The 27618-nt window shown below is 36.3% G+C and overlaps 1 protein-coding gene across 23 annotated transcripts in view; it reads left to right on the top strand.

The window, feature by feature from the left end:
- Positions 1-27618, top strand: part of kcnma1a (potassium large conductance calcium-activated channel, subfamily M, alpha member 1a) — a 174463-nt gene that overhangs the window by 102558 nt on the left and 44287 nt on the right. For 12 of the 23 annotated variants that reach the window (XM_036215390.1, XM_024296601.2, XM_036215391.1 and 9 more), the window contains exons 6-20: positions 4501-4576; positions 4764-4839; positions 6394-6564; positions 9484-9575; positions 16663-16773; positions 16867-16972; positions 17088-17170; positions 17249-17318; positions 19245-19400; positions 19623-19732; positions 19809-19877; positions 20674-20685; positions 23148-23234; positions 23309-23385; positions 24647-24655. In XM_036215390.1, coding sequence (XP_036071283.1) covers positions 4501-4576; positions 4764-4839; positions 6394-6564; positions 9484-9575; positions 16663-16773; positions 16867-16972; positions 17088-17170; positions 17249-17318; positions 19245-19400; positions 19623-19732; positions 19809-19877; positions 20674-20685; positions 23148-23234; positions 23309-23385; positions 24647-24655 — 1305 coding nt within the window. The remainder of the gene's footprint in view (positions 1-4500; positions 4577-4763; positions 4840-6393; positions 6565-9483; positions 9576-16662; positions 16774-16866; positions 16973-17087; positions 17171-17248; positions 17319-19244; positions 19401-19622; positions 19733-19808; positions 19878-20673; positions 20686-23147; positions 23235-23308; positions 23386-24646; positions 24656-27618) is intronic. The other 11 variants (XM_036215392.1, XM_024296626.2, XM_024296627.2 and 8 more) reach the window with 3 other exon arrangements.

Below are 27618 nucleotides of genomic sequence, written 5' to 3'. Positions count from 1 at the left end.
TATATATATATATATATATATACAGTATATATATATGTATATATGTGTGTGTTATATGTATATATATTAAATTGTTATATATATGCTGCGGTGTGATATATATATGTATATATACTGTGTATATATATATATATATGTGCGTTATATGTATATGTATTAAAATATTATATATATGCTGCAATGTGATATATATATATGTATATATACTGTATATATATGTGTGTATATATAAGTGTTTTTAAAATCTGAAGGTAATCTGTGTTGGTGATGTAGTGCTGAAATGAACAGTGGGGCAAGAGAGGACATCTTTGTGGCTCTTTGTTTTAACCCGCTACTGCCTCCTAGTGGTGCACTAGTTATAATAACCCTATTTTTTTCCTGTAGAAAGAGGCTTACTGGACCTGACAGGCACAAGTGTGTGTGCCTTCTATTGGTCATAAACCAGCGACAGGAAACACTCAAGGGCGGGAAAAGCAATTTATTGGAATTTGAATTTTGCTACCACATTGTACATTTTAGAATTTGAATAGAGCACAAATGTGTGGTTAGTTTTCCATTGATATGCGTGTGCCTTTCGTCCTGCATGAATGAGCGGGAAGAACCAGTGGTCTGTACTCTAGCGTGCAGCCTGAAGTGCGATGTAGCATCGTATAATCTCATCCTGGATGGGTTGGCTGCCAGTTCCATCCCAGATGAGCCATCCCAGACAGCTGATTGATAAAAGGTCCCAGTGGACAGCAAGGTCCAAACATGTGACAGCGAGGACACGAAAAAACCTCAATGAAACCAGAGTGGGATCAGATGATGGAGACTGTTTTGAATGAGGATCAGTTGAGCTGACACGTGCATGGGAAAAGCTTTGGCATGTGTTACAGAGAGATTTTTCTACGACAAACACGTGTCCAAAGGACATTTTCTCCAAGCTCACAGATACAACTACATGTGTTAATGTGTCTATGAGATAAATCCTTTTTATTTATGTATTTTTTGTGAGGATAAGATTTAAAATTAGGAATGTAGCCATCGATGAATTGATTCATTTTCCTATAATCCAACCAGATCAATCTATTTGAGGTAATTTGTTAATTTAATCGGATTAGACCCTTAAAAATTGTTTCAAAATGAAATAAATTGATTATATTGATATTGGAAAATTCTATTTGTATTGAGGTACAGTAGGTTTACTTTATCTTAATGTAAAAGTGACCATCACAGCGGAAAACACACATGTGATACCAACAAAAAATGATCAATCCATCATCTAAGAAAAACATCTGGAAAACTTCACCTGGGCTGGATTTGAACTGAGGGCCAGCATGTACCGCATACTTTTATCGAGACACCTGATTGGTCAGTTTATAACTTGTACTACAAAAAAAAAATAAAGAATCTTGACAAAAAAATAATTAATAAAAACATGTTTTAAAAAAGTTTCAGAGCAAGAATCATTATTCTGACAAATATAATGACTGAGTAATAGCTGATTACTTCGTTCATTAGAAGTCAGTAGAATTTTGAATTATTGGAACCAGCCTTAGTCCAGTTCTCATTTAAAGTCAATGATTTAACTATATTTAGATAAAACAAAATAATTAAATAATTTATACAAACAAAGAGCTAACCAAGAGTAGTTTCATTCTTTTAATGTTAACTTGACTTTTTTTTGTTTGTTTGTTTATTTTGGGTTGCAGCAATCAACAGCAGCCAGAAGATTAACAAAAAAGAAAAAAAGAAAAAACTCAAAAGCGACACAATTGATGCTCCATAAATACCAAAAAAAAAAAAAGAAAAGGAATTTATTAAATGTGTTTTCATCACTTTCTGATATTTTAATTAGTCCTTATAATGTTAAAAACCTCTGGAATAATCCACTAGAAGTAAACAAAGTTGTATTTTATTTTTTTTACTTTTTAAAGGTTATATGTTACTGCAAATTGACAAAAAAAAAAACTACCATTCATAAGATTTTTTTTTCGAATCAGCTTTTGTTGGAAATAAATGGAATCTAATTTCTCATTTACATATTTAAAACAAAATTATTTGTGTTCTCTACCTGAGAAGGCAGATGATGTGATACCAGATGATAATATCCACTTGTGGGCTTCAAATTGGTCACTTGGCTCCAGGTTTGACACTGCATTCCCATTATTTTTTTTTAATTACAAATTAAAATGAAATTTTAATTTAAATTAAATTTTAAACTGTATTTATTTTTTGCTAAAAGAACTTCAAGAAATAAGTTCCTCTCAGATGCAACTAATAGAAATCTCACAGTACATTATTTCCTTATTTTGGAACAAAAACACTTTTTTCCTGTGCATTATTTTCCTCTCTGCTAATCCGACAGACCTTTTTTGAAAATGATGTTGTGCACAGCTGCTTGCCGCTTCCAAAGGTTTAGCAGTTATGCACTGACAGGAGCAGGAGAAAGGTAAATCTGCTTGTGTTGTGGGGATTAAAGGCACTGTAACAAAAATGAAAAAAGAAAAAGCCCTCATGTCAGAGCTGACATTTCTGTCGCAGAGACATTATCTGACAGGACGGACATGAAAAAGTGCACGTTTGGAGGCTTAGGTCTTAAACAATCAGTGTTGCTTTGATTTTTTTTTTTTAAAGGAACAGTTTATTTTTCTGGTTCTTCATTTGCTTTTTTAAGTTTATCTTGTAATATACTTTTTTAAAATTTAAACCTAAATCGTTTCATTTTTGGACTTTAAAGGAATACCTTGAAAGGATTCAGTCGCTACTATGATTCCCCCAAAGCTGCTTGTTTACCGTCGAACGCACTGCGAGGTTAATTTAGAATCCCTCCATGAGACGTGGAGGCGAAAGAAATCCTGCGGCGATCTTTTCCAGAATGGATACAGGGTAAGGCAGGGTCATCATGGCCAAGAGGAAAAGGGAAGACAGACCGGATTTTATCATTCAGTTCGGGCCTGTTTACGCTTCCTCTCCAACTGGGGTAAGAGCATTAGTGTTGCTGTGTAGATTATCTGGGTGTGTATGTGGGATTTGCCGTCAGATGACCTGATAAAATTTATGTTTGTTACATTTATAGGAGATACTCTGACATAAGAATTCTTCATACCTCACAGGCTCCTTTTTAAATCCTATTATAAAAACGATTAAAAAATTACATCAAATTCTGTACTCAAAATGGTTAAAAAACATATATAATTTGTGGTCCAAAGTCAGAGCGACGCCCGAAAGTCTCCAGATCTTAAAATTGATTTGTAGAAATGTATTCCATCAAACATGTGAAATCCTACATAATAAACAAGATAAACTATAATAATAAATAAAGTTTAATTATACAAGCAATATATTTGTACTTTATCAAACAGTATTGATTTTGTTCCAAATTAATTGCCTAAATCTCATTTATTTCTGGTTCTATTTGTGATTTTTTTGGGTGTCGTTTTGCTCTGGATAAGACATAAGACAGGTTATATAAAATTACAGTGGGATGGATCTCACATTGCTCCGTAATCCCTGCTAAGAGATTTAGACCAAAAGGCGGTTTACATAATGCTCCTACTGAATTCTCTGAATGTAATGTTATGATTTGCAGTGTTTTTGCTATTTATACTGGCTTGATTTTGCCCAAATACCATTAAAACAACATAAATTTGGCAACTTGGTCCCAGTTCAGTGGCCTCATGGAAGAGTGTCCGCCCTGGGACTGGAAGGTCATGAGTTCAAATCCAGGTTGAGACATACCAAAGACTCTAAAAGTGCCTCCCTGTTTGATCTTAAGCATAAAGGGGTTTGGATTGGGGGGTTATAAAACACCAAATGGTTCCCGAGCACAGCTGTGTCTGCAGCTCACCCCTCCCCCAGGGGATGGGTCAAATGCAGAGAACAAATTTCACATGCCTAGCTGCATGATAACTAATGGGACTTTAACTTTATGTTATGGTATGTGGAGCCTTGAAAATCCTTGATCAGAAACCCATCACTGTCACATTCTTAAAAAAATCCAAAGTTTTAAACATTTTAAACCAACTTTTCTGGTGTATTATAAGCCTTTTGGGGGATCTTCCAGAGGTTGTGAGCTCCGGTTCAGACAATCATCTTTCTCACAAAATCTTCTGTCTTAAACTTTCTGAAACATTATGCCTATTAAAATAAGAGAAAATGTTGAAACTTTGGCTTCAGAAGCTCCAATATTTATAATAACACTGATTTTACAATATTTAGTTTAGTTCCATATTGTACATCCATTTGTATTTTGTCTTTTACCTGCATTTTATATTCATTTGTGCAGTTTCTTCTGCTTAAAACCTACTTTATTTTTTCAATCACATCAACCTGGTTGATGAATTCTAATTCAAATTTGTCATTTTTGTATTTTAGTTTAAATATTCATTAATAAGCAATGTCCCTTTGGTAAAATTAAATGTAATTTTTATGTTGTACATTTAAATAAAAGTTGTTTTTGTCAAAAGTTCCACTGTTAAAGATCTCTTTTTGTATTTTTCTCTCACTGTTTTTACGCAGGTTTAAGATTTCTGAGAGCGCTGCGACTGATTCAGTTCTCAGAAATTTTACAGTTCTTAAATATCTTGAAAACAAGGTAAGAGTAAGCCTTATTTGGGGTTTTTGCACATACAATAGGGAGCGATCGCTTACATTAGTGTTTAACATCATGTTTAAGTAGAATAAAATGTTTCAAATATGCCAGATTTAAAGTTTTCTTTCCAAAAATGTAAAAGCGCATGGTGTCAATGTTTGTGTTTTCTGACTCCTCCTCTTTTAACCAGCAATTCTATCAAGCTGGTGAACTTGTGCTCCATCTTCATAAGCACATGGCTCACAGCTGCTGGATTCATACATTTGGTAAGTGAATCACAGAGGTCCACATGTTACTGAACCACAAACGGGATGACTCACTGGTACATCTTGTTTGATGGTTACTGGTTTAGATTTAGTGTTTTGTTGAAGAATAACAAGATGAAAATGTTAATTTACCATATCATATGCTGATTTTTTAAAAATATAAATCAAGTATCAAACATTAAAAAAATATGTACAGATTATTTTGATTAGAAAGGTAATCAATATAAATCACACTTTAGGAATCCAAGCGAAGTGATATGATTAGAGCCTTTGTCCAAGGTCGGTACTACATCTTCTAAAGTGTGATAATTTAAGATTAAAGTCACTAAAAGACGATGATAATCAAGAAAGCTGAAGACATGCATCCGCTTGTGACCCGGAACTAGAAAAATTTCTAATCAGCTACCGCTGATTTGGAGTAAAAATGTCTTTAAAAAAATGACAGACTTTTTCTTTTTGGCTAAAAACTGCACAATGGGAACAATTCTACAATAGAAACAAATATAGTTGGAGTGGAACTTTAACAGAGTTATAACCTTTCCAGGAAATGTCACAGACAGACTATAGAAAATGAAAAAAAATAATAATAATAATCTAGAAATATGGATTATCTGTCGGTAGCAAAAAAAACAGTAAAGTCTGTTTCATTTTGTAAAGTAAATCTGATTTTTTTTCTTTTACGGTGAGAAAAAGTTAACTTTAACATAGAAATCCAAAGGCAGATTTGACCAAACTTGTATAAGTGGTTAAACTGAAACCATACACCAGGAGAATGAAAAGATAAATAAAAGTTTAACACTGGACAAACAAAAAAAAAAGAATGAGGAAATTACACAAATTAATCAAAACTGCACACAAATGCACAACAATACAGCGCTAAGAACACAAATGGGGTTTTTTTGTGTCAGGTTTCATAGTTTGGAACTGGATTAATATATAAATTTATTGAGCTTGTATCTAATTGTTTCTAAAATGTGTGTTTTCTTTTTTTTATTAGATAATTTATAAATATGCATGTAAATAGGAATTATTGAGATAAAAATAAAGATAGTTCAGGTACTAGATATTACTTTTACTCTCCAATTTCTTTGCCTCTACAATGTGGTCCTGCTGAATACCTGGATAAGGGAATTGATGCTATGGTTGTAATTGTCTTGTAAAATACAGTAATGAGTTCCTTGATTGTTAGGCATGCATAATGAAATCAAGTTTTTTTCAAGTGTAAAATATTAAAATATAGATATTATAGGAGGGAAACAATGCTAAACCATTATTAGTGGTGGGTATTTACAATTGTGATAATGAAATAAGTTTTAGACTTGTTTTCAGAATACATATATAAAGTATATTTAAACTTCAGCTTCTCTCCAACCATAACCAGCATTTCACCACTAGATGGTAGTCATGGATCAACATATAAAGCGAATAGCATTGTAAAAATGATGATACATACAATAAAACTAGTTACTGCATTTAGTCAAACGTAACAAGTTGCTTTCTTTTATATTTGTTGGTTTTGTCTTTTTTTTTGTTGTCACTCCTTTTTCATTGTAGGTGGAAAACTCAGGGGATCCTTGGGAAGACTTCAAAAATTCCCAGTCGCTCTCCTATTGGGAGTGTGTGTACTTGCTGATGGTGACTATGTCCACAGTGGGCTATGGGGATGTCTATGCAAAAACCACCCTGGGTCGTCTCTTCATGGTCTTCTTCATCCTCGGTGGTTTGGTAAAATCAGACTTTTCTTTTCCCTCCCCGCCCCCGTTTTACCCTCCCTCAGATCCTGTGTCCGCCCCCGTCGACAAACTGTCTAAAAATAGATGAAATTGAATGTTATAAATGCTATATCTGACAGCATAATTCTTTTAAAATATTCAAAGTAGAACCTGTTATTTCCTGTGTAGTTCTAACCTTCTGTTAAGCCTAACGTATCTCGTCTACCTGTAGTTCCAGGTCTTCGTGCTCCCTCCTCTCTTCCCACCTGTGTGTCCTCCTTTCTTTAACTGTTTAATTATTAGAGGATACAGTTTTGCCTGATAATGTTGTGGTCGTTCTCTTAATAGCAGTTGCGGTTTCAGGACACCCCTCCTTCTGTGTCTCCTCCCACACTTCCAACAAACACAGGGGCAGGGAGATGAGGCTTAGGCCCGCCTGACTGTTACCATGGCAACTACAGCCTCCCACTCCCCTCCCTTCCTTTTCACCTTCTTTTGATCTTAGCATCCTGTCGGGCTGCCACAAACACACACGCTTGGCGTGTGACTGTCATTTTTTTTTATTTTTTTTGCATCCGCTTATAAAAGATAAAAGATTTCGTGAAAGCACAGTGGCTGTTCTGTAGATGAGTTAGAGCTGATGACCAATAACTGTGTTCAACAAATGAACTCCTGCCATGGTCTTTCCAATGGATGGGAATCCAGGAGTGTTCACTAAATCATCATTTCTAACTGATGTTTACACTGTAGATATTTTCAAGATTTCACAAAATAAAGATTCTTACCAGTAAACATTTTTACTTTTTGTTTCTTTTTTTTTTAACCTGTATTCAAAACATCACTTTCTTTATTAAAGACCCACTCCGATGAAAAAAGTGTTTTTCACACGTTGTTGTGGTATTGTCTCATGATGGAGGACATTTAAAAATAAAATTAGATAACGCTTTCTTTTACAGTACAGTACTTCCAGGGTATTTATATGGTACTTTTAACCCTTTAACTGTCTGCTCAACCAAAAAGTGGCAAACATGTAGTAAGCATGTTTTTAAAAATGTTGATTATGTGTATTACCCCCCAAGGTATGGAGGCCCTAAAGGGAAATTAAAGAAAAAAAATTAAGTAAACACATTTTTTTTCCAAAATTTGAAATACCGTATTTTCCGGACTATAAGTCGCGGTTTTTTTCATAGATTGAATGTCCCTGCGACTTATACTCCAGTGCGACTTATATACGAATTTTTAATGATGAGATATGGACCGTAAGTCTAGAGCGCAATTACTTTATTTACTTTAGTTATTCAGACGTGACACAGAGGACGAAGAATTTAAGGGATTTAGTGATATGGAGTGAGATTGCGTGCAATTAATTACAGTAAAGATACAAAGTTGATGAGTCCTTGAGGCTATAGTTAAATAAAACTGTTATGTTATATAAATGCTACACCTTTTCGTTTTTTTCATGATGCTAATATGTGAATATGTGTTGACACATATTCAGCCTGTTTTCTATTCACTTATGAATGTTATAACTTACCTTCCAGGATGATGTAATATCGTTTTTTTCAACTAGTTTGTAAAATAAATTACTTGAAAAAAATGCGACTTATACTCCAGTGCGACTTATGTATGGTTTTTTCTTCTTCATTATGCATTTTTTGGCCCCTGCGACTTATACTCCGGTGCGACTTATAGTCCGAAAAATACGGTAATTTAAAAAAATCCCTGGAAGTCCTATTAAAAAGCACTATGTAAATACCCTGTAAGTTCACAGGAAGTCCTATTAAAAAGTACCATGTAAGTACCCAGAAGGTACCCAGTAAGTCCTAATAAAAATACCATGTGAATACCCTGTGAGTAACTAGTAGGTCCCATTAAGAAGTACTTTTTAAATATCCTGTAAGTATCCAGTAAGTGCCATTAAAAGTACGATGTAAAGACCCTATACCCAGTAGGCACAAAAAAAGTATCGTGTAAATACCACTTAACACCCTGTTAGTACTGTACTGTAAGATGAAGCATTACCAAAAATTAAGGTTAAAACTACATTTCAATTAGCTGTGAATAAGGAACAAAAAAAAAGCTGTTTGAAAAAACTTTTTAAGTGTGATGTAGAAACAACTACGGCAAGCCAGAAGCTAATACTTGTGGACGACTCGACCCATCAACGTCTTTGTTGCAGCGATAATATTAGCTCGTGCCAGTGAGGAGCTGTAAGCTAGAGCATGTAAACAGACGGATGATGGGGAAGGGGGAGGGGCTTATTCCACGTCAACAGTCAGAGGCAAATTTCTAATGTGTAAGTCCTAGAAAACAACAAATTTTGTCTGAAAATGACATAATCATGATTAAAAGACCACTGGGAACACTATGAAAATGGATCAAAAGAGGATCGGAGTGGGACTTTAATGATGATGTATCACCAAACCAGTTTTGTGTTGGATTTACAATCAAAAAGAGGCTGTAAAAACTTTGCAAAATGTATCCAGCTCATTTTCTAGCCCATCAAATGAGACTTGATGTGTTCTGCAGCTGTGGACCATCAGGCGGGCCTATTCAAATCAACCTGCCCGATCATCTGTGTTTGTTGGACAAAACATGGCACATAGGTTATTATACTGGCTTGGCTTTTTAACCAGCAAGGCTTTGGGTGCTCTCACAGGCTGGCTTATTCAGCAGCTGTGAACAAAATTCAACTTTCAGCAACCAAACATCGGGGCTACTTATTTTGCAAAACTCCAATATTATCTCTTGGTACTTTTAGATCTCTCTTTTGTTTATAAAGCTTTGCAAATCTCTGCAGACGACAAGAGAGAAGTTTATTTAAAGAAAAAAAAAAAATCTAAAGGATTTGGATTCAGCTCTCCCAGAACCCACTCTGTGGCATAGTAGTCTCTTTTTTAGTCTCTTCTCCTGTCTTCTATCTTCTCCTTAGGCCATGTTTGCCAGCTACGTCCCTGAAATCATAGAGTTAATAGGAAACCGCAAGAAATATGGTGGTTCCTATAGTGCGGTAAATGGGAGAAAGTAAGTATTCCAGATGGTTCTGCTGTTTTTCTGTGTGCGGTAGAACCCTCTCTGCATGCCTTTTTCTTTTTTCTGTTCCATGCATGTAGGCCATGTTTGCTCGCTACGTGCCAGAAATTGCTGCTCTCATCCTTAATCGGAAGAAATACGGAGGGAGTTATAACTCGACACGAGGCAGAAAGTAAGTTGAAATCCAGACAAGGTGTGGTTGTGTGACTCAAGTGCACCCCCTTAAGCCTATAGGCGCCGGGGGTTACGTTAACGTGACGTTTTGGATCTGTAAAGTCGAGTTTAGCTGCAGTAAAAGTGCATTATGTCAAGTCACACTGTGTGACTGGAGACCTTGGCCACTAGGACACACATTCATGTCCCTTTCACTCTGTCTTTCACTTTTTTTCTAACTTCTTTCTGACCTTTTTCTCGATCTGCATCTATCTCTCCTTCATTCAAAGCTTTCCTGAACTCATTTGTGTGCTGTTTGTTTTATTTTCGTTCTCCTTGACACAGCCTGTGTTTGGCTTCAATTTGATTTGGAAAATAGAGCTTTCATGACTGCTACACCTCAGATGTTTAGCCTCACTAACCTGTGATCCAATGAGTCTCAATAACACAGTCCTGCCAACAGGGATCCATCGTTACAGAAAGTAAAGAGTCATGAAATCCCTACTATCCGCCTATAAGAAAAGGATTTCCCCACAAAAAATATATATATATATAGATTTAAATATCTGCAAGTGCATTATCATTGGTGGTCTTACAGTATCATCAATTGCAATGAACATTGCAGGATTTCCTTTCTTTTTTTGGTTACATTTTTCTTTTTTTTGCATGGCTTATTTTTTTCTTTTCTTTTGTTTATGCATCATATTCCGCATGCTCTCTTTGACCTGCGGCCTTGTGGCTCTCTCATTGTTTGCTAACCTGATGGGAAAAGTCATCCTCCTTGTTTTCTGTCACTGCTGGCACATCGCATCATCAATGCTTGACATTACTCTGGCCCTGATCTTCAGTCAGCTCCCACACCCTGAATGCTGGATGCCTCGCTCCCATTGGAGGCTCTCAAATGGCTTGCTTTGCTTGCTCGGTTCTCGTTCGGTGTTTGTCTTCAGAGGCCCCCCTTTTGTACTTGATGTGATTAGAGGCTTCATACCTTGTGAAGTGTCTGTGACGCTTTGGTTTGTGCAACAATACCGCAATCCTTGTTGTGCAGTGCTGTTGTCCTCCCTTTTATGGCTCAAACCTTACTGATTTTTAGCACACTGTTTGGAGTATTCTGAGTAAACTTTCTGTATCCTTGGAATCCGCCACTATCTGCTGTCGTCTTTCTCACTTATTTACAATCCTCATCCGATTCGTTTAGTCATTCAGTTTATAGAGCAGAATGAAAAAAAAGAGCCTTTCTTCAGTAATGTTTGCCTGTCATTTAAATAAGATTGATGAAATGTTGTGTTTGGCCGGTGACCCCAGCCCAGGCTGAGAGAGGCCCCTGTCAAAACCAAGAATAGTTTCTCCCACACACTATATTTTTTTTTCCCCCCATCTGCGCCCTTTTCCAACTCTCCTTCTGGTTAGACATGTGGTATCAATCAGAAGATCCCAACCAAACACACGAGCTCTGAGTAGGTCCAAGATTTTGCAAAATATCTCCAAAGCACATTTATCTGGAGAGGAATTTCCTTCTGCTGTAATAAAAGCGGTTTGTCAAATGGATTTAGGAGTTGCCATTGAATCCCTGTCAACAGGAGACGCAAAGGGGAGATGAAATGATGATATTAAAGTAACTGAGTGATAATATGGCTTCCAAACAGAGCGGCATTGATAAATTATGAGCTGCTTTGAAAGGCTCTTCTGGTTTGCTGTCATTTCAAGAGACTTTGGGAAAGTGAGAAGGAATCACGTTGGACTGGTAATGGATTTCTGTTTCAGACTAGTGTTGCTTACACAGTGGTAATCTGTGCAGCGTAGCGTGCGACAGCTCTCATACAGTACAGTATGCGCTGATGTACAGTAATGACAAGTGTTTTTTATCGTTGGCGCCTGCTGTACTCGAAGCCCTGTGGTTTCCATCTTGACTCCATGGTTTCCATTAGGCGCAACTTTAGCGAGAGAGGCTGACACGCAAGCGGATTTCAGACCTCACCGAGCTTTGCTGTGTGTCTTTCAGCACTTTTTAGGCGCTTGAAACTTTGGACACGTAGACCCAGATTCAACACATCAAAGATAAAGAGAAAAACCTTTTCTTTAAAACTATAAAAAAAAGGTGTTTGAACTTGATTGGTCTGATCAGTGAAACCCTTAAGCAAGGGGTGTCAAACTCAATTCGCATTAGGTTGCAGGCCAAACAGGACAAACAAATTGAATACATAAAAAACAAAATTGTTCCCTTTTTTACATAAATATTAATAAAAACAGGTTTATTCCAGAATAAATCAACCTAAAACTTAAATAACTTTCAATATTTTGCTCTCTATGAAATACAGTATACATTCTGTTAAAATTGAGATGTTACAAGATAACATCGGGCCGTTTAATATTCAAATTCAAGTTCCATTTATTTATAAAGCACTTTTCTTATAAACAAACACATCTCAAAGTGCTGTACATATAGAAACGAACAACACAATTATAACACCCTCTGGATTTACCAAAAAATAAATAAATTGAAAAATTGAAAAACAGTTTCCATATGTATATATATATATATATATGTGTATATATATATATATATATATATATATATATATATATATATATATATATACATACACACACAAGTACAGGCATATATTAGAAAGGATAAAATATGAAATATGAAATTGATATGAAATGATCAAGGGGGGCTGGACATATTTACCCTGAGGGCCACATCCGGCCCCCTGGGCCTTGACTTTCACACATGTGCCTTAAGCGGACCGAACCGTACCCGGTTTGAGCCTCCGCTGGTTGTCGGTCCATAAAAAGATGGTTAGGGCAGAACTGCTGTCGTCACATAAGGAAATCAAGATCGGCGGACAAAAAAAAGCGGATATATTCCTCTTTTGCCATCTGCAGTCTTCCCTAAAACAACATCAAATGCTTTAAAGTGCCAAAAGCCAACAACTGTTGACCTCTATTGTTGTTGATGATAGCTTTGCTAGTCCTGTAGTCGCACTACTATTATTCTAAGTCCGTCTACACTCCACATGTGAAAACAAAGCTTAAAAATATGGATGTAAAAGATATTAGATACGTACTAAAAAAAACAATCATTAAGTGGAAGTAACAGCATATTTAAAATTGATCAAGCAACTGCAGTATCATTTCAAAACCACTGATATGAACAAAATTATGTTGGTTAAAATCAATCAAGAAGGCGAACTGAAGTTCCTCTTTCTGTTTTTTTTCTGCCGTCTTTGTCCTTTTATGTACATCCAAACAAAAATACGTCCAATCATAAGCTTGCTTCTTCCAAGTCAATTCCTGAATTATTTATAGCTTTAAATGCTATCTAGATTTTAGCGTTTTAGGTAAAATAATTAAACTGTATCAGATCCTCAAAAAGTTAGTATTGATACTTGGACCATGTATTGAGATGCATATCGAATCGTATGAGAGGGAATGATACACACCCCTACGTAAAAACAATACAAAACTAAAGTCTTGCAAAAGTTTCCTCACTGACATAAGGATTAGAGCAGTAGTACATGAGTAATCTGTGTTGATGGTGTTTGAGCTCTCCTATTTGGCTTTTTTTTTGTTCCCCAAAGACATTCTGGGATGTGTCATGAATGCATGTTTTGTGTGCATGCGCTTTGATGCCCCCTTTTGCATCGACTGTGACAGTGTTCCACTTTTCCTTTCAGTTTCTGAACCGTTGTGTTTGAGTTTTATTTTTCAATCAAATGAGTGATGTGTTAATGTTTAAACTCTATTTGGTTAAATCTATGAAGTTACACCCAATGATTTACTTCCTTAGAGGTATTTTGTGTTTTGAGGTTATTTAAATTTATAGGCTGAAAATATGTTTGAAATTAATGATCCAATGGTTAACCCACTGAAGGTCCTCATCAATCTGTGTGTTGTATTTTTGTAAAATGAATACCAAAAATAGGAAGTGAGGATAGTTTTTTTTTTTGTTCTTTTATAACTGGAAACACCTTGTGCCAAGAACTGCTGGCTGCTCCCAGACATCCCAGCTCATCAGCCAGAAATACCTCACAGCCACTTCTCTCTAGCTCTGACCAATCCTGCAATCATGACGGCTCGTTATATTGTCTCGAAAGGACAAAGGCAACATTTGGGAAAACTATTATGCTCTGTAGCATCAACAAACCACCATTACCTTGATCTGTCCGTCACATCCCTTTGCCAAAAACGTACACTTCATATGGTCCATATGGGCGAACGCTGGGAACTGGACTATAATTCTCATTGAACATCAATGAATATCTGTTTCCTTTAAACCTGCCAGACGGGCCGGTCTTAAATCATTTTCTGTTCACTTTTTGAAATTGGCTTTTAAAGTCTAATGTGTTCACCAGAGCTCATGTATGAAAGCACGGTAATGGATCGAGAGGAAAAGTGCCACGACTTATCAATTTCTATGATAGAAATTTCCAAAATTAACTTTTTTTTTAATTTTATTTTATTATAGAAGAAAGAAACTTAAGACACACTGCTGAGCTGTCTAGTACTTAAAACTAAAGTGGTTTAATTGTCTGCTGGCACATCCAGTAGTGGATAAAATCACATGGTCGTCACATAGATTCTTTTACAGCTCTCTGTAGGGTAATGTGAGGCTCTTAGTAGCCCATAATAAGGTCTGGATTCAACTCAATAGGCTTTGCTTACAAGTTTTCACATTTGACATTTAACTTTAACTTCAGCAGAGCTGCTCTGTTTACCCAAAGGCAAATAAAAGCAAGTCTAGCCTCCATTCCTGTTGTAATTATATGAATAAGTCTATAGCTTGTAACAAAAATACCCATTTAAACTAATACGAAGAAATGTAAAAAAAGAAAATACAATCATTTAAAGTAAATTTCAAAACTTGTTTTAAATTACATGTTTGTCTAGATACAGTTTTCTGTTTTCTTTGGTTTTGCAGCATTAATTGCCTTCATGAGGCTCTTATTGATGAATGAATTGCCATTCAGGTGTAGTTTTTCTTACCTCTTGGCCAGGTTACCCTTGAAAAAGAGATCCTGATCTCAACGGGTTTTTATCTGGTTAAATAAAGGTTACTACTACTACTACTAGTTTCTATCTGTTACAGTGTTTGGTCAATGAGTTTTCTGTTTTTTATTAAAATTTTGCAGCAAATATTCATCATAAAGTTCCCCTCTCAGTTTTGTTAGTCAGTGTCACACATCCATTTGTTGTTCCGTGATAAAAATACATCTTCAAAAGTATTTATGCAATTATGTTTTTTTATTTAGTTTAGTTTAGTCTTATTTTAATTTCATTTTATTTAATTTAATGTTATTTTATTTTATTTAGATATTTTTTTTATTTCATTGTGTATTTTATTTTGAGAAATCTGAGCTTTATCTGACTTTTCACCACCTACCCTTTAGTACAATATTAGCGTATCTATTACAACTCAATTACAAAATTTAAAAAAGCATAATCCCCACACTTGTCCCTCAAATTTTAGAGTGAATGTTTTTATAATTATTATTGACAAAGATTAACATATCATCAAAATAAGCTTCTTTATTTTTTTTTAAATGACAAAATAAATATTTTAAATAACAAAAATTAATAAAACTGTTAGAAATACATATTTTTCACTCTGGTGTTTTGCCACCCTTCCATAGTCTTCTGCCCCCCTCCTGCCCTTATATAAAATGTCCTCCATGTAGCTCCGCCCCTGAGTTGTTGTATTGTTAAAATATCAGATTCTTGTTCCTGTTTAATAATTGTGCTCTAATGGCCTGACTGACAAGTTATTTTGCATAATTTCTATGTTTTTGACTAGAGCATGTTGCTCCCGATCCCTCTGTTAACCAGTTCAAATGTTCAAACTCCCAAAAAATAGTTTGAGAAATCAATTGATTTCAACTGTGACACAAGCGATTATAGACATTACTGGGCTTTCATAATTCAGACTGTTGAACACAATTAGACACATCAAAGGGTCTGAAAAAGTATTTTATTGTAGATAAATGGTTAAAATGTGGGGAAAAAAGCTAAAAACTTGTTGGATTGAGTCAAAATCACAATCTATTAAATTGCTACCATCTGCTAAGTATTGCATAAATATGTAGTTTATTACCAACGTATGAGTCATGGTCCATTAACTGAAATTTAGCTGTCAGATCTTGGACACTCCCATTGGGCTATAGCAATTAGAGAAGCACCGCAAGTTTCACGGTTCAAACGTTGACCGTCAAGGCTGCCCAGTGGGAGATTAATCTCATCGTTGAGTTTAAAACCAACCCTTAGACGTGATCTTTCCTCAGTGCAGACACATGGGGACACAACCTTAACCCCCAAACCCGTCCAAACCACCGTCTTTCTCCCTATCGCCTCTAATCGGCTCTGTCAGCATCTGAAAGATTCTTTCGCTTGAAAAAAAAAGTCTTGCCAGTGACCTGTCAAACACTCTGCGGCCCCGCGTGGAGCTTTTGTCAACCACAGGCCTTCAAATCATTTTGAAACTTTCAGTAATGTTGTGCATAAAAAGCACAAGTCCATTGATGTACATGTCTTTGTCAACATCCATTCTGCTCACAAAAGCGCGGTTTGGCTGAAGGCAAAGTGTTTCATTCTGAGAATGGATGACAGTCCGACCACTGTAGGCCGTGTAATTATATTTTAGATTTTCTAAAGTGGTTCAGAGTTGAGTGCTTGATTGCACTTGTCGTGCAGAGTTTAACCACTTTCATTACAAGAGGGAAAATATTCACTTTTGTGGCAAAAGAGACATAATTCACTTACTTGTTTGCTTTTAGAAGACGTTTCTTGACATTACTATTGAGTTTTGCATTCATAATATAGTTAAATGTTAGAGTGCTTTGGTTTGACTGATTATCTTTGGGAGGCTTGCCAATGTCGTCAGTGATTTATGTTGCCCACTCAAGAAGATTTCTTCCCCCTCTTCCAGGCATATTGTGGTCTGTGGTCATATTACCCTGGAAAGTGTCTCCAACTTCCTCAAAGACTTCCTACACAAGGACAGGGATGATGTCAATGTAGAAATTGTTTTTCTCCATAAGTAAGTTAATCTTTTCCTTCTCACAGTATGAAGGGTAGGGCTGGTGGATTTAGGCGCTAACCCCCGCCCTGTCCTGTTTTCTTTGTACGTTAGTATTTCCCCTAATCTTGAGCTGGAAGCCTTGTTCAAACGCCATTTTACCCAAGTAGAGTTCTATCAGGGATCTGTTCTCAACCCGCACGATCTGGCCCGAGTCAAGGTACTGTTGGCGAAGAAAGTCTACCACCATCGACTCTTTGTTTAGCAGGAAATGGCACTTTCTACCGCATACTAACATTGACCTTTCAAGTCCTTGCCTTTTTGGTCCTTTATAGATCGAGTCAGCAGACGCTTGCTTAATATTAGCCAACAAATATTGTGCAGATCCTGATGCTGAAGACGCCTCCAACATCATGAGGTATACTGACATATTTACCTTCAATTGTACCCAAACTAGAAACCTGCTTCTGTTCATTGTGAATGGTTGTTTTTTAAGGGTCATTTCAATCAAGAACTACCACCCCAAGATCAGAATAATTACACAGATGCTACAATATCATAATAAGGTAAGACTGGTCCAGATATAAAAGTACTTTACTTTGCAAAAGAAAAGTACTTTCTGAAAAAATATGCCTCACATAGTGCATTTCTAAGATAGAATTTGTTGATTTTTTTTTTCCTTTCTATTTACAATATCTGTATTTTTTTTTTAGTCTCAATCATCTGAAATAAATAGTTGACAATTAATTTCTTCTGTTTTAAGATATTCTTTTTCTTAAGTTTACAATTGTATATGTTTATTGTTGCTCCAATACAAAAAATTAAACATCTAATATTTCTTTACATGGATGATTTCCACACCAGTTATTGGAAAGTTCATTTTTGGATGAAGTTTTGCAGGTTTTTCTTTTAATGATTTAAGTTATACAACCACAAATCGGATATAATGGATTTCACCTGCTTTTGATTTAACGTTTTTTTAGTTTAAATATCCTCTAAAGTCTTAGTTTACGATTCAGCCACATTAATATTTGTTCCAAAACTTTAGTCATCAGTCTTTTGTGCACTAAGCTAACCTGCTGGTTTGCTGTTAAAAGACTGAGTGCATTATGCTACTTTCAAACTACATTCATACCGTCTTTGGAAACCCGAGTTCTGCCGACGTCTTTTGATGAAGAGTCTGTGTAAACAAGCATTTATCCATGTTTCAGGCTGTTGCGCTCAAAACTCTTGTTTAGGCTTCGATACTCAAGTTTGTTGTATTTTTCATTGTTTTTGGACTCTTTGTACAAAACGTATGTCCATTGAGGTTACCTGGCTAATGACGCCAAGTCTTTTTTATATTGTAATAGAACTGTAACAGAAAAAGCCAAGAGTTGATTCTAGAGATTTGCACTGTTCTGTCATTTTGCACTGAGCCTTTTACAACTGTAGGGGCCGACATGCACTAGTATCGAGTAGCGACAGTTCACTGTGAACAATCCATTGTGAACATCAAAGGTATTCCATGCCTATGGTGTTTACATTGGATTGTTGCGTTCAATGAGCTTAGTATATTTATTGCCTTTATTCTGTTTTACGCATTTAGTATGTTTTGTGTGTTTAGCGGGTTTGGTACATTTACAGTTTATAGCATGTCCAGTGCGTTTAGCATGATTAGCGCGTTTGGTACATATAGTGCGCTTAGCATGTTTCAGCATGAATAGTGTGTTTAGTGCATTTAGCACGCCTGGTTTGTTCAGCGTGATAAGTGCGTGTAGCATATATAGTGCATTTAGTGCATTTAGCACCTTTAGTGCATTTAGTACGTTTAGTGGCTTTAGTGCGTTTAGCACGTTTAAAGCATTTAGTGTGTTTAGCACATTTAGAGTGTTGAGTTCGTTTAGTGGGTTCAGGGTGTTTGGTACAATTAGTGAAATTAGTGCGTTTAGTGCATTTAGCATAATTAGTGCATTGTGTACATTTAGCATGTCAAATGCGTTTATCGGGATTAGTTTGTTTAGTACGTTTGGTGTGATTAGTGCATTTAGCGCGATTAGTACGTTGAATACATATCGTGTGCTTAGCATGTTTAGCATGATTAGTGCATTTATTATGTTTAGTGCAATTAGCACATTTAGTGCGTTTATTACGTTTAGTGTGTCTAGTGCATTTAGCATTATTACTGCATTAAGTACATATAGTGCGCTTACCACGTTTAGCGTGATTAGTGCGTTTATTACGTTTAGTGCATTTAGCACATCTAGGGGATTTAGCGCGTTTATCCCGTTTAGTGTGTTTAGTACATGCAGTCTTTTAAGTGCTTATAGCACTTCTAGTGCATTTAGTGTGCTTCACGTGCTTAGTGTTCTTGAATGCATGTCAGACATCAGTTTTGACTCTAGTATGACTCATTTTTTACAAGCTGTATCAGATTTTTTTGCCAATAAAATTGAACTATGGTCTCAGACGTGGACTCTTAAAGGGACATTTGTGTCTGTTGCATGACAAAGGCCCATCTGCTGAACATTCCGAGCTGGAACTGGAAGGAGGGAGATGATGCGATCTGCCTGGCAGAGCTGAAGGCAGGCTTCATTGCCCAGAGTTGTCTGGCTCAGGGCCTGTCGACCATGCTAGCCAACCTTTTCTCCATGAGGTCCTTCATTGAGGTAACACAGAGGGCACTGATCCGCTTACTCTCTCTGTCCCTAATATGAAATATGAATGAATTGTGATGTCAAAATCTTTAATTTTGGTTACTTTTTTGTGTTTATTTAGTCCATCTGTTCATCAACTAGATCTCTCAGACTGAACACTCCCATTCCAAATTTTAAATGAAATGTTATTTCACCAATTGTACTTTATGGTAAACCCTGTTTTATTTTGTTTAGATTGAGGAGGACACATGGCAGAAGTATTATCTTGAGGGAGTGGCTAATGAGATGTACACCGAGTATTTGTCCAGTGCCTTTGTAGGCCTCTCCTTCCCCACTGTCTGCGAGTAAGTGGCTGTCCACCAAAAGGTTCTCAAGTACAAAACACGAGTGGATCTTAATAAATGCTCTTATTTTTTACAGGCTGTGCTATGTGAAGCTGAAGCTGTTGCTTATTGCCATTGAATACAAGTCTGAGCAGAGAGAAAGCAGGTTTGTAAAATGCTTATTTGTGTAAATAAAGTGGCTTTGGTGGAGTTCTTTTAATAGAAACTGTGAAAATCAGCATTTTTTCAGATCCTTTTAAAGAAATACTACTAAAAATCTTAATTTTTTTGTAAAATATTTTTTACTTTGCTTAAACATAACAGAAAAATACTGTTTCGCATGTTTTATTGACATTGTTATTTTTAAAATGCAGTATATTTGATTCTTTTACGATTATTACTATGTAACCAACTTTCCACAAATTTGATTTTCATCTCCAGGTTTTTCTAAATTGATTGTGCAGTGTTCTTTTTCAGTCGGTATATCTGCCACTAACTCTACGTCGGTGCTGGTTCTATTACCTGTAGCAACACAAAGCGCATCCTATCCTTTTCTGAATCCTCGACTGCCAAATCCCTCCCGCCTGCGCCTCTTTTGCATGATTCAAATGTTTTTATGTAAACTGACAAAACTGCATGATAAATAAAAAAAGACAATTTCTTTTTAATATTTTAGACTGAAATTTCCTGTTTATTTTGCAGAATTCTTTTTATTCTCCTGTTTTTCTTGATTTTTTGAAAGGTCATATTTTTATGTTTCCATTGATGGAAATGTTTTCAAAATCCTTTTTTATAGTAGCATTAAAAAAAAAGTTTTTAGGATCACGGACTTCGGCGCCATAAAAGGCGTAGCAGCATTGTCTGATGAATTTGCGGACCAGCATTAGCAACGCCTCCTTCTCTCCTTTTCCTTTTTATGCTGAAATCTGTTTGATTTGAGATTTTTTTCTTGTTGTTTGCAGAAGCCGAAAGCGGTATGCCCTCAACCTTATCTTACTTCCAAAGTTCCACCCAATCTTCACCACTTTAAAGCTTCTGACTTTGGGAGTTTCCAAAGGATATTTTTCCAAACACTATGTCACAGGCCTCTTTTTCAAACTTTTTTTTTTTTTAAACTGTGTCCTTTGTGCTTAATGCACTAACTTCTTTGCAGGCAGAGAGAGGATAGAAAATTTGGATTTGTTTGTAGTAGATCTGTTCTTTTGTCTTTGCTGTTGTCGGTGTACCAAGGCCAAACCCTCCACCCTCTCCATACCTACCTCTTATTTGATCTTTTCAGTTGTGTCTTTAACCAAACCTTTTGCCTAAATTATTTCTCTCACTTTCAGTTCTTTTTCAGTGATGTATGTTAGCCTTGAGAGGCATTCCACTCATTGGTGTTGAAAAAAGACATTACCAGAGCAGTATTTTGCGGTGGAAGAGCGTGTAATCCCAGATCAGAAGTTGTTGTTCTGCAGATTCAATTTTTGGAAAAAATCACTGATTTTTATGCAGTTGACATAAAAGCATATTTTTTTTCATTTTTGTTTGGAATTTTCTATTTTTACAAAAGCATGAAGGGGTCAAATTTGGATAGCATTAGGTTGATCCAAGCAGAAGTTTGATTTACTTGCCCCACATTCCATATTTTGCATTCCATCACCCTCCCATGTTGTCACCGCCTCATGTCCATCCATCCATCTGTGCATGTTTGTTCGTCTGGGCACATGTTACTATTCCGAGAGCAAGATTTTTTTATGTGTGTGTGTGAATGTGCATCTTTGTGCGTCTAAGCCACCATGTACAGTCACGCCCGTGCGTCTTTTTTGAGTAGATGTTCTTAAGTGAGGTCACTTCCTGTCAGTTTGGTGTTTGAGAAACAATCCAACTGCACAGAAGTTACTGCAACCGTCTGCATCTACGTACCTGTCCCTCTATATCTGTACTGCGGTGGCTATGCCTTTTTTTGTTTGACTACTGTCCTCTTCACTCTTCTTAGTAACTGCATGCTGCAACACAGTCACATGAAGTGGTAAAAACTTACCTTGTTGCTCACAGTATGAGGTTTTTTTAAAACAAAAGTTAGATTTTTTTTCTTCCCTCCACTGAAGAACAAAATCCTTGTAAAGTAAAATAAAAAAAATCTCAAATTTGGGCAACAACGTTAGTGGAACTGTCTCACTTTATTTTCTTTCAACTGTTTTCACTAAAAAAAGCATGCCAGATGTGATGTTTACTTCTTCGGGGGCCATTCAATCTGAATGGATGCTAGTTTACATCTTGGAGTGACAGTAAAAATGCATGATTACATCTCAAGTTGTTGATGGATTCAATTGCTCCCCCCCAAAAAAGTGTATTTATTTCTGCAAAGTTAACACTTTTGGAGCTTAGAGGAAAGATGTCCCTCCCAAAAAATGTTTTTTTGGTTATCGTATTGTGGTTACAAATACCCACCATTAAGATAAAAAATGTGATGACGATAAAACAATCGGACATCTTTCATCTGGGCTTTTATTTTGAAGGACTGCTAAGGTTTTTTGGAGGTTTATTGTGTTGATATCTTGGCTCACACTCACATCATTGATGACTGTTGCCCACAGGTAACCATTAATGACAAGGGTGTATGCGTGTGTGTGTGCGTGTGTATTGTATATGTAAGTTGTGTATACTTTTTGTCATAGTCTAATTAATGGGGAATGATACAGCCAATCACTTTAACTGCTTGGGGTTTTAAATTGTGACAACTTTCACAAAGGGTGTAATAACCCCTGTCGTGTATTTTTTTTTTATAATACTCCTGCCTTTAAATACATGATATTTTTAAATAAAAGTATTTCTTAAGTTGGTACTGGCAGTTCTTCAGTAGAGCTGGATCTATTGGATTCAGTTTTTAAGGGACACGTACTTCTAAACGAGTGAAGTCACTAGTATTGACAAAAAAAAAAAAAAAGAGAGCTGTTCATTCCCTTGCATCCCACTGTCAAATACTAACCGAGACGATGACTTTTAATGTACATTCTCTGTACGACAGCCATGTCTCAGTGGGCTTCATGACATCTGTTTTGACTAGATGACTGTATTTGAGTGCTGAAACTCAAACCACTCCATGGCCATAATTTTAATTCTTTCTGCCCTTATCCCCCTTTTTACTTGTACCTCTCTGTCCCTTCTCTCACCCCAGGCCAGTCCAGAGCCATTCTGTAAAGAAAAGAATTAAAATTGAATGTGCAACCATGCTGTTGTAACTCTTGTCCATCCATGTATCACATCCACAAATAATCCGAAAACAGGAGTTAGACATTGATAGAGAACCCTGACAGGGATGATGTTCTTTTTCAGGAACAGGCTTTAAAAATGCGTTTGTACCATTCCTCTTGATTAGCATGTCGTGTGCATGAATTGAGTTGCGTCCACACAGTAACAAGCTCTGTGTGTCTGTATGTCTCTGATTACCCAGCATCCTCATCAACCCGGGCAACCATGTCAAAATGCAGGAGGGAACTCTTGGATTTTTTATCGCTAGTGACGCCAAAGAAGTAAAGAGGTGACCTGAGAAAAAACAGTAATCAATGAAATGTTATCGTTTGGTACTAAACATGTGTGCTGTGCCACTTTTAGAGCATTTTACTACTGCAAAGCTTGTCACGATGACATCACAGACCCCAAACGGATTAAGAAGTGTGGCTGCAAACGACGTGAGTAGCTGAGCTTTTGTTTTGCACCACCTTTCCTTTGTTCCTGTCACTCCTTAACCTGACTCTTCCTGTTACAGTAATTGTGTTTGTCGTTGTCCCACTGTTGTTCTATTGCGTGCAACATCTCCGTTATACTTGTGTCGCCATTATACTCATAGGAAAGTGTTTGATAATTTGAACTGCTGTAACATTCATGGTGGTATGCTCATCAGTTCAATCCTTTCTGTTTCCATCTTCTGTATAATTGTTATTTTCTGTTAATGTAGTTATTTTTCTCTGAACAAGTGGCTAATGCTACGGTCACAAATACAACTGCCACCGCGCGGTGGAGAGGCATCGGTAGACTCTTCAAGATTTCATGCCACCACCAGATTTTTTTTTTTTTTTAATCGTTGGTGTGATCATGAATATAGACACCAGCAGTCAGGTCTTGGGGATTGACATCTAGTCTCCCAGCTCATGTCAACAGCCCTTGTCGAGTTCCCACACTGCAACCATACAATTTCTAACAAATCTGACAGAGGCAGTTGGACGGCAGCACAGGGGCAGGGAGGTGGCTGGAGGGTAAAATCGTCTGATCATCAGATGGTTTCGAAGACCTTGGAGACCCTCCTATCAGTCAGCCATCTTGCTTTTCCCTTCCTGCCACTGCGCAACCTCAAAATGTGCGGCCACAGAATGGTGTTAAAAGAATTGTCCGGTCGCCGTCAAGTTTGAACCTTTTCTGAATGCCACCTGCTGAATTTGCTGAAAAAATGCTCACTTAGGTTGCAGCGCGGTGGCATTTTGGGGATATGTGACCGTAGCTGTACTTGAAAAGAAAGGAAAAAACTGGAATGGTATAGTTATCAGTTTGTTGTATGTCAGGAATAAGTTAAAAGCAAAAAATTCTGAATTATTTTGTTATTTTTTTTATCATTACTATTAACTGTTTTGGTTTAAAATTGATATTCTTTAGTATTATGAGGTGATTAATGTATTCTGCCAAACAGACTGCAGAAATCATCATTAATTCGATAATTGTGTCTTTATATATTTGCCTGTGATTATCACAGATTTGCCAGCAAGAGAGTTGGAAAAGGTGACCGTTCCATTACTTCAATGGAATTGTGTCCTGGAGTATGTTCTGTTCTACCATGTTTTGTTCTCCTCTGTTAATTTTTTCCATGTTTTTTTCCATGATCAGTGACACACTTTTAATGTATTTCCTTCCCCTGCTGCCATTGGAAAACACCATTTTATTTTAACTTCTTACTGGTAGTGATTTATTGTGAGTAAAACAAACAAAAACAAACAAGCAAACAAAACAGACGTCCATTTTTTTCAGAGTGCAGTGCAATTGTTTTCTTCTTTTCTTTCGACCTTTCTTTAGCAAACTCTTTATTGTATCAGTGTTGCATGAACCAGTGTAGCTTCTGCATCCCTTTTCCTCACCTCTCATTTCTGCACTGTGCTCAGACCAGACTTAGTCTAAAGCAGCTGAAATTGAACTCTAATTGACCTTAAAACAAACCAGCCTCCATCACCAGCGCTCTAGCCAGCTGTAAATTACACCAAAATCAAACCTTGATTTACTAGTTTATGTACTGATGATCTGGGCTGCATACGGATGAAAGCGTTCTCATATTTTCCATTCAGATGCTTATGTTTGGATGAGTTTCTATGGATTATGTCTCCAGTAAAGGACCGGTGTTATGAATCGAAAATATGAGATGGAAACAAAAAAAAGTGAGATGATAGAAACAAAAAGCTGACTTTATACAGATTTCTATAACAGAGAGCTTTTTGTGACAGTTAAATATCTCTCTCGCCAAGTCCGAAATAAATGAGGCTGTGTCAAAACAAAATAAAAGTCATCTGCTTTTCCGTTTGCCCCTCTTTGTCCCTGTCAGATTAAAACGATTGCAGCACCAGTGCAGTTAATATCTGAATAGCTGTTTGGCCCTTTAGTTTGACACAAAATACAAAGTCATTGCACATATTTGCCATTAGAGGGTGCTGTTCTATCAGTCCCATGAATACAAAAAGTAAATGATGATGTCTGAAGAGGAAATTAAAATCCCCTCAAAGCTATTCAGCAAAAGTACAAGATTTTTTTTTTTTTTTTTGTTATTTTAAAGGGGGAAAATTAGAATAAAAGTAAAAAGAGTTTCTCTTTATCAATTAATCTGATTTTACCAATGTTTCCCCTGTTGTGTTTGTATCTAACCAGAGAAATTTACCTAAAATGTAAGCTCATGAGCAACGCTATCATTGTTTTTCTTGTATTTTTGCTGAAAATTACAGTTTTAGGGGACAGGGGTGTTTTAGTGAAGTGTTTCTTTTGGGACATTCTTTGCATTCAACATGTAGCCATGTGAAAGTAAAATTACAATATCTTGTACATCAGAAAGTTATTAGCCTCTGGTCCTTAAAGGGTCTTTAATGTAGTAAATGAAATCTAAGATAAAACAAATATTAGCTATGTTATGTCTCACAGCACTTTTGCAAATGCTGGCTCAAAAAAAAACTCTTTTTAAAAAAAAATGTTTAATGTAAATATTTCTCTACTGCAATGCTAGTGTTTAAAATGTACCATGTCTTGCTTTTTTCGCAGTACTACAACACCTCAGTGCATTTAGTTCTGCCTTTAAGTGACATACAGATGGCATCAAATTCGCTTTCACTCTCCAAATTAAGTCATTGTTGATGCAAGATTTTGGGCCTCCTTTTCTTCATTCCTAGACATGAGATTTAATTCACTGTCCTTCAAAAAATGCAGTTAAAAAAACCAAAAAACTTAGGGTTAGCCAAAACAGCTAGCATGTAGCTGAAAAAATAGCTAAAGGGGAAAATAGCTAAACTTTAAAATATCCTAAAAAATGGAAAAAACCCTAAATTAGCCTAAACAGCTAGCATGTAGCTGAAATATTAGCTAAACTTTAAAATATCCTAAAAAACTTAACAAAAAAAAAACCCCTAAATTAGCCTAAACAGCTAGCGTGTAAATGTTAGCCTAACTCCAAAACAACCTAAAAAACTTAAAAAGAAAAGCCTAAATTGGCCAAAACAGCTAGCATGTAGCTGAAATATTAGCTAAACTCCAAAACAGCCTAAAAACTTTTAGTAAATGCCAAAATAGTCAAAAAACTAGCAGAATGCCCATTTTTAAAAAACTTTAAAACAGTAACTTTTTAATATTATTATGAATGAAAACAGGCAGGAATATTATTCCAGAATAAATCAAGTTAAACTTTAAAAAAACATTCAACGTAACGGCTAACATTATTTTTCCCAACATTTTTTTGTCTCCTCCTGATTCACAACAATTTGAATAAAGAAATACTACAAATTTAACATTTACATTAGAAAAACAGTTTTATCATCAGTGTGGGTTTACAATCCAGACTCTTTAAACAAACGTTAGTTTACTATACATTTCTATGGTTAAAACACGCTTTACTTACTTTAAAGATCCATTAAGGACCAGTGAAAACCATCCTTATTTGACAAAGTCATCGTACTATCAAGGATAAGACTTTGTTTTTGACATGACTGTAGCACCCTGATAGCTTTAGTGTTGAGTGTTTTGCTTTTTGGTGGATTACTGGTGATAATAAAAGAAAAAAGTGTCCAAAAAGAGAGCTCATCAGGGTGACTATTATGTTGAATCAGTCAAGAATGTCCTGAAGGATTCACCGAACAGTCGCAGGCCGAATTCTGTGTTTCTGTGAAGTCAGAAGTAAAAGACATTGTCCGTGTGCGTGTGTGTCCGTGTGTGTGTCTTCTGTTTTCATTGCTCCCCTCTCACATGTGAGAAATCGTCACTTATTGATCTCTATTGCAATGCAAGTGCTCAGACAAAAACTCTGAAGTTAAGCCATCGCAGCATGAAATAAAGACCTCACTGCCCATGTGTACCATGCCTCCAAAGCTCAATGAGTGCTGTGAAGAGTAGCACAATGACTTCTCCGTTATTCATTTGGAGAAAGACTTGCATGACCTTTGACATGCTCAGAAAGCACATGCATGACCTGGGATACAGCACTCCCCGATTGCCTTTCTGATGATCTGCGTTTCCCATTCTTTCTTTGGGCTGAAGTTCAAGCATGATGCTTCATGCATGGTCTGATGACACTTAGAATCAGAGATGCTGAAGGGTGTGTTTGTAAAGGTGCCGATAGTTATCCTATGCGGACTCATCGCACCTTGCCAACGAGAGAATGGGGACCAGGTCCCTGATTTTTTTTTTTT

Source organism: Oryzias melastigma, linkage group LG15, assembly GCF_002922805.2.
Source record: "Oryzias melastigma strain HK-1 linkage group LG15, ASM292280v2, whole genome shotgun sequence".
NCBI classification, from domain to species: Eukaryota; Metazoa; Chordata; class Actinopteri; order Beloniformes; family Adrianichthyidae; genus Oryzias; species Oryzias melastigma.
This window is presented reverse-complemented; position numbering and strand designations above follow the sequence as displayed.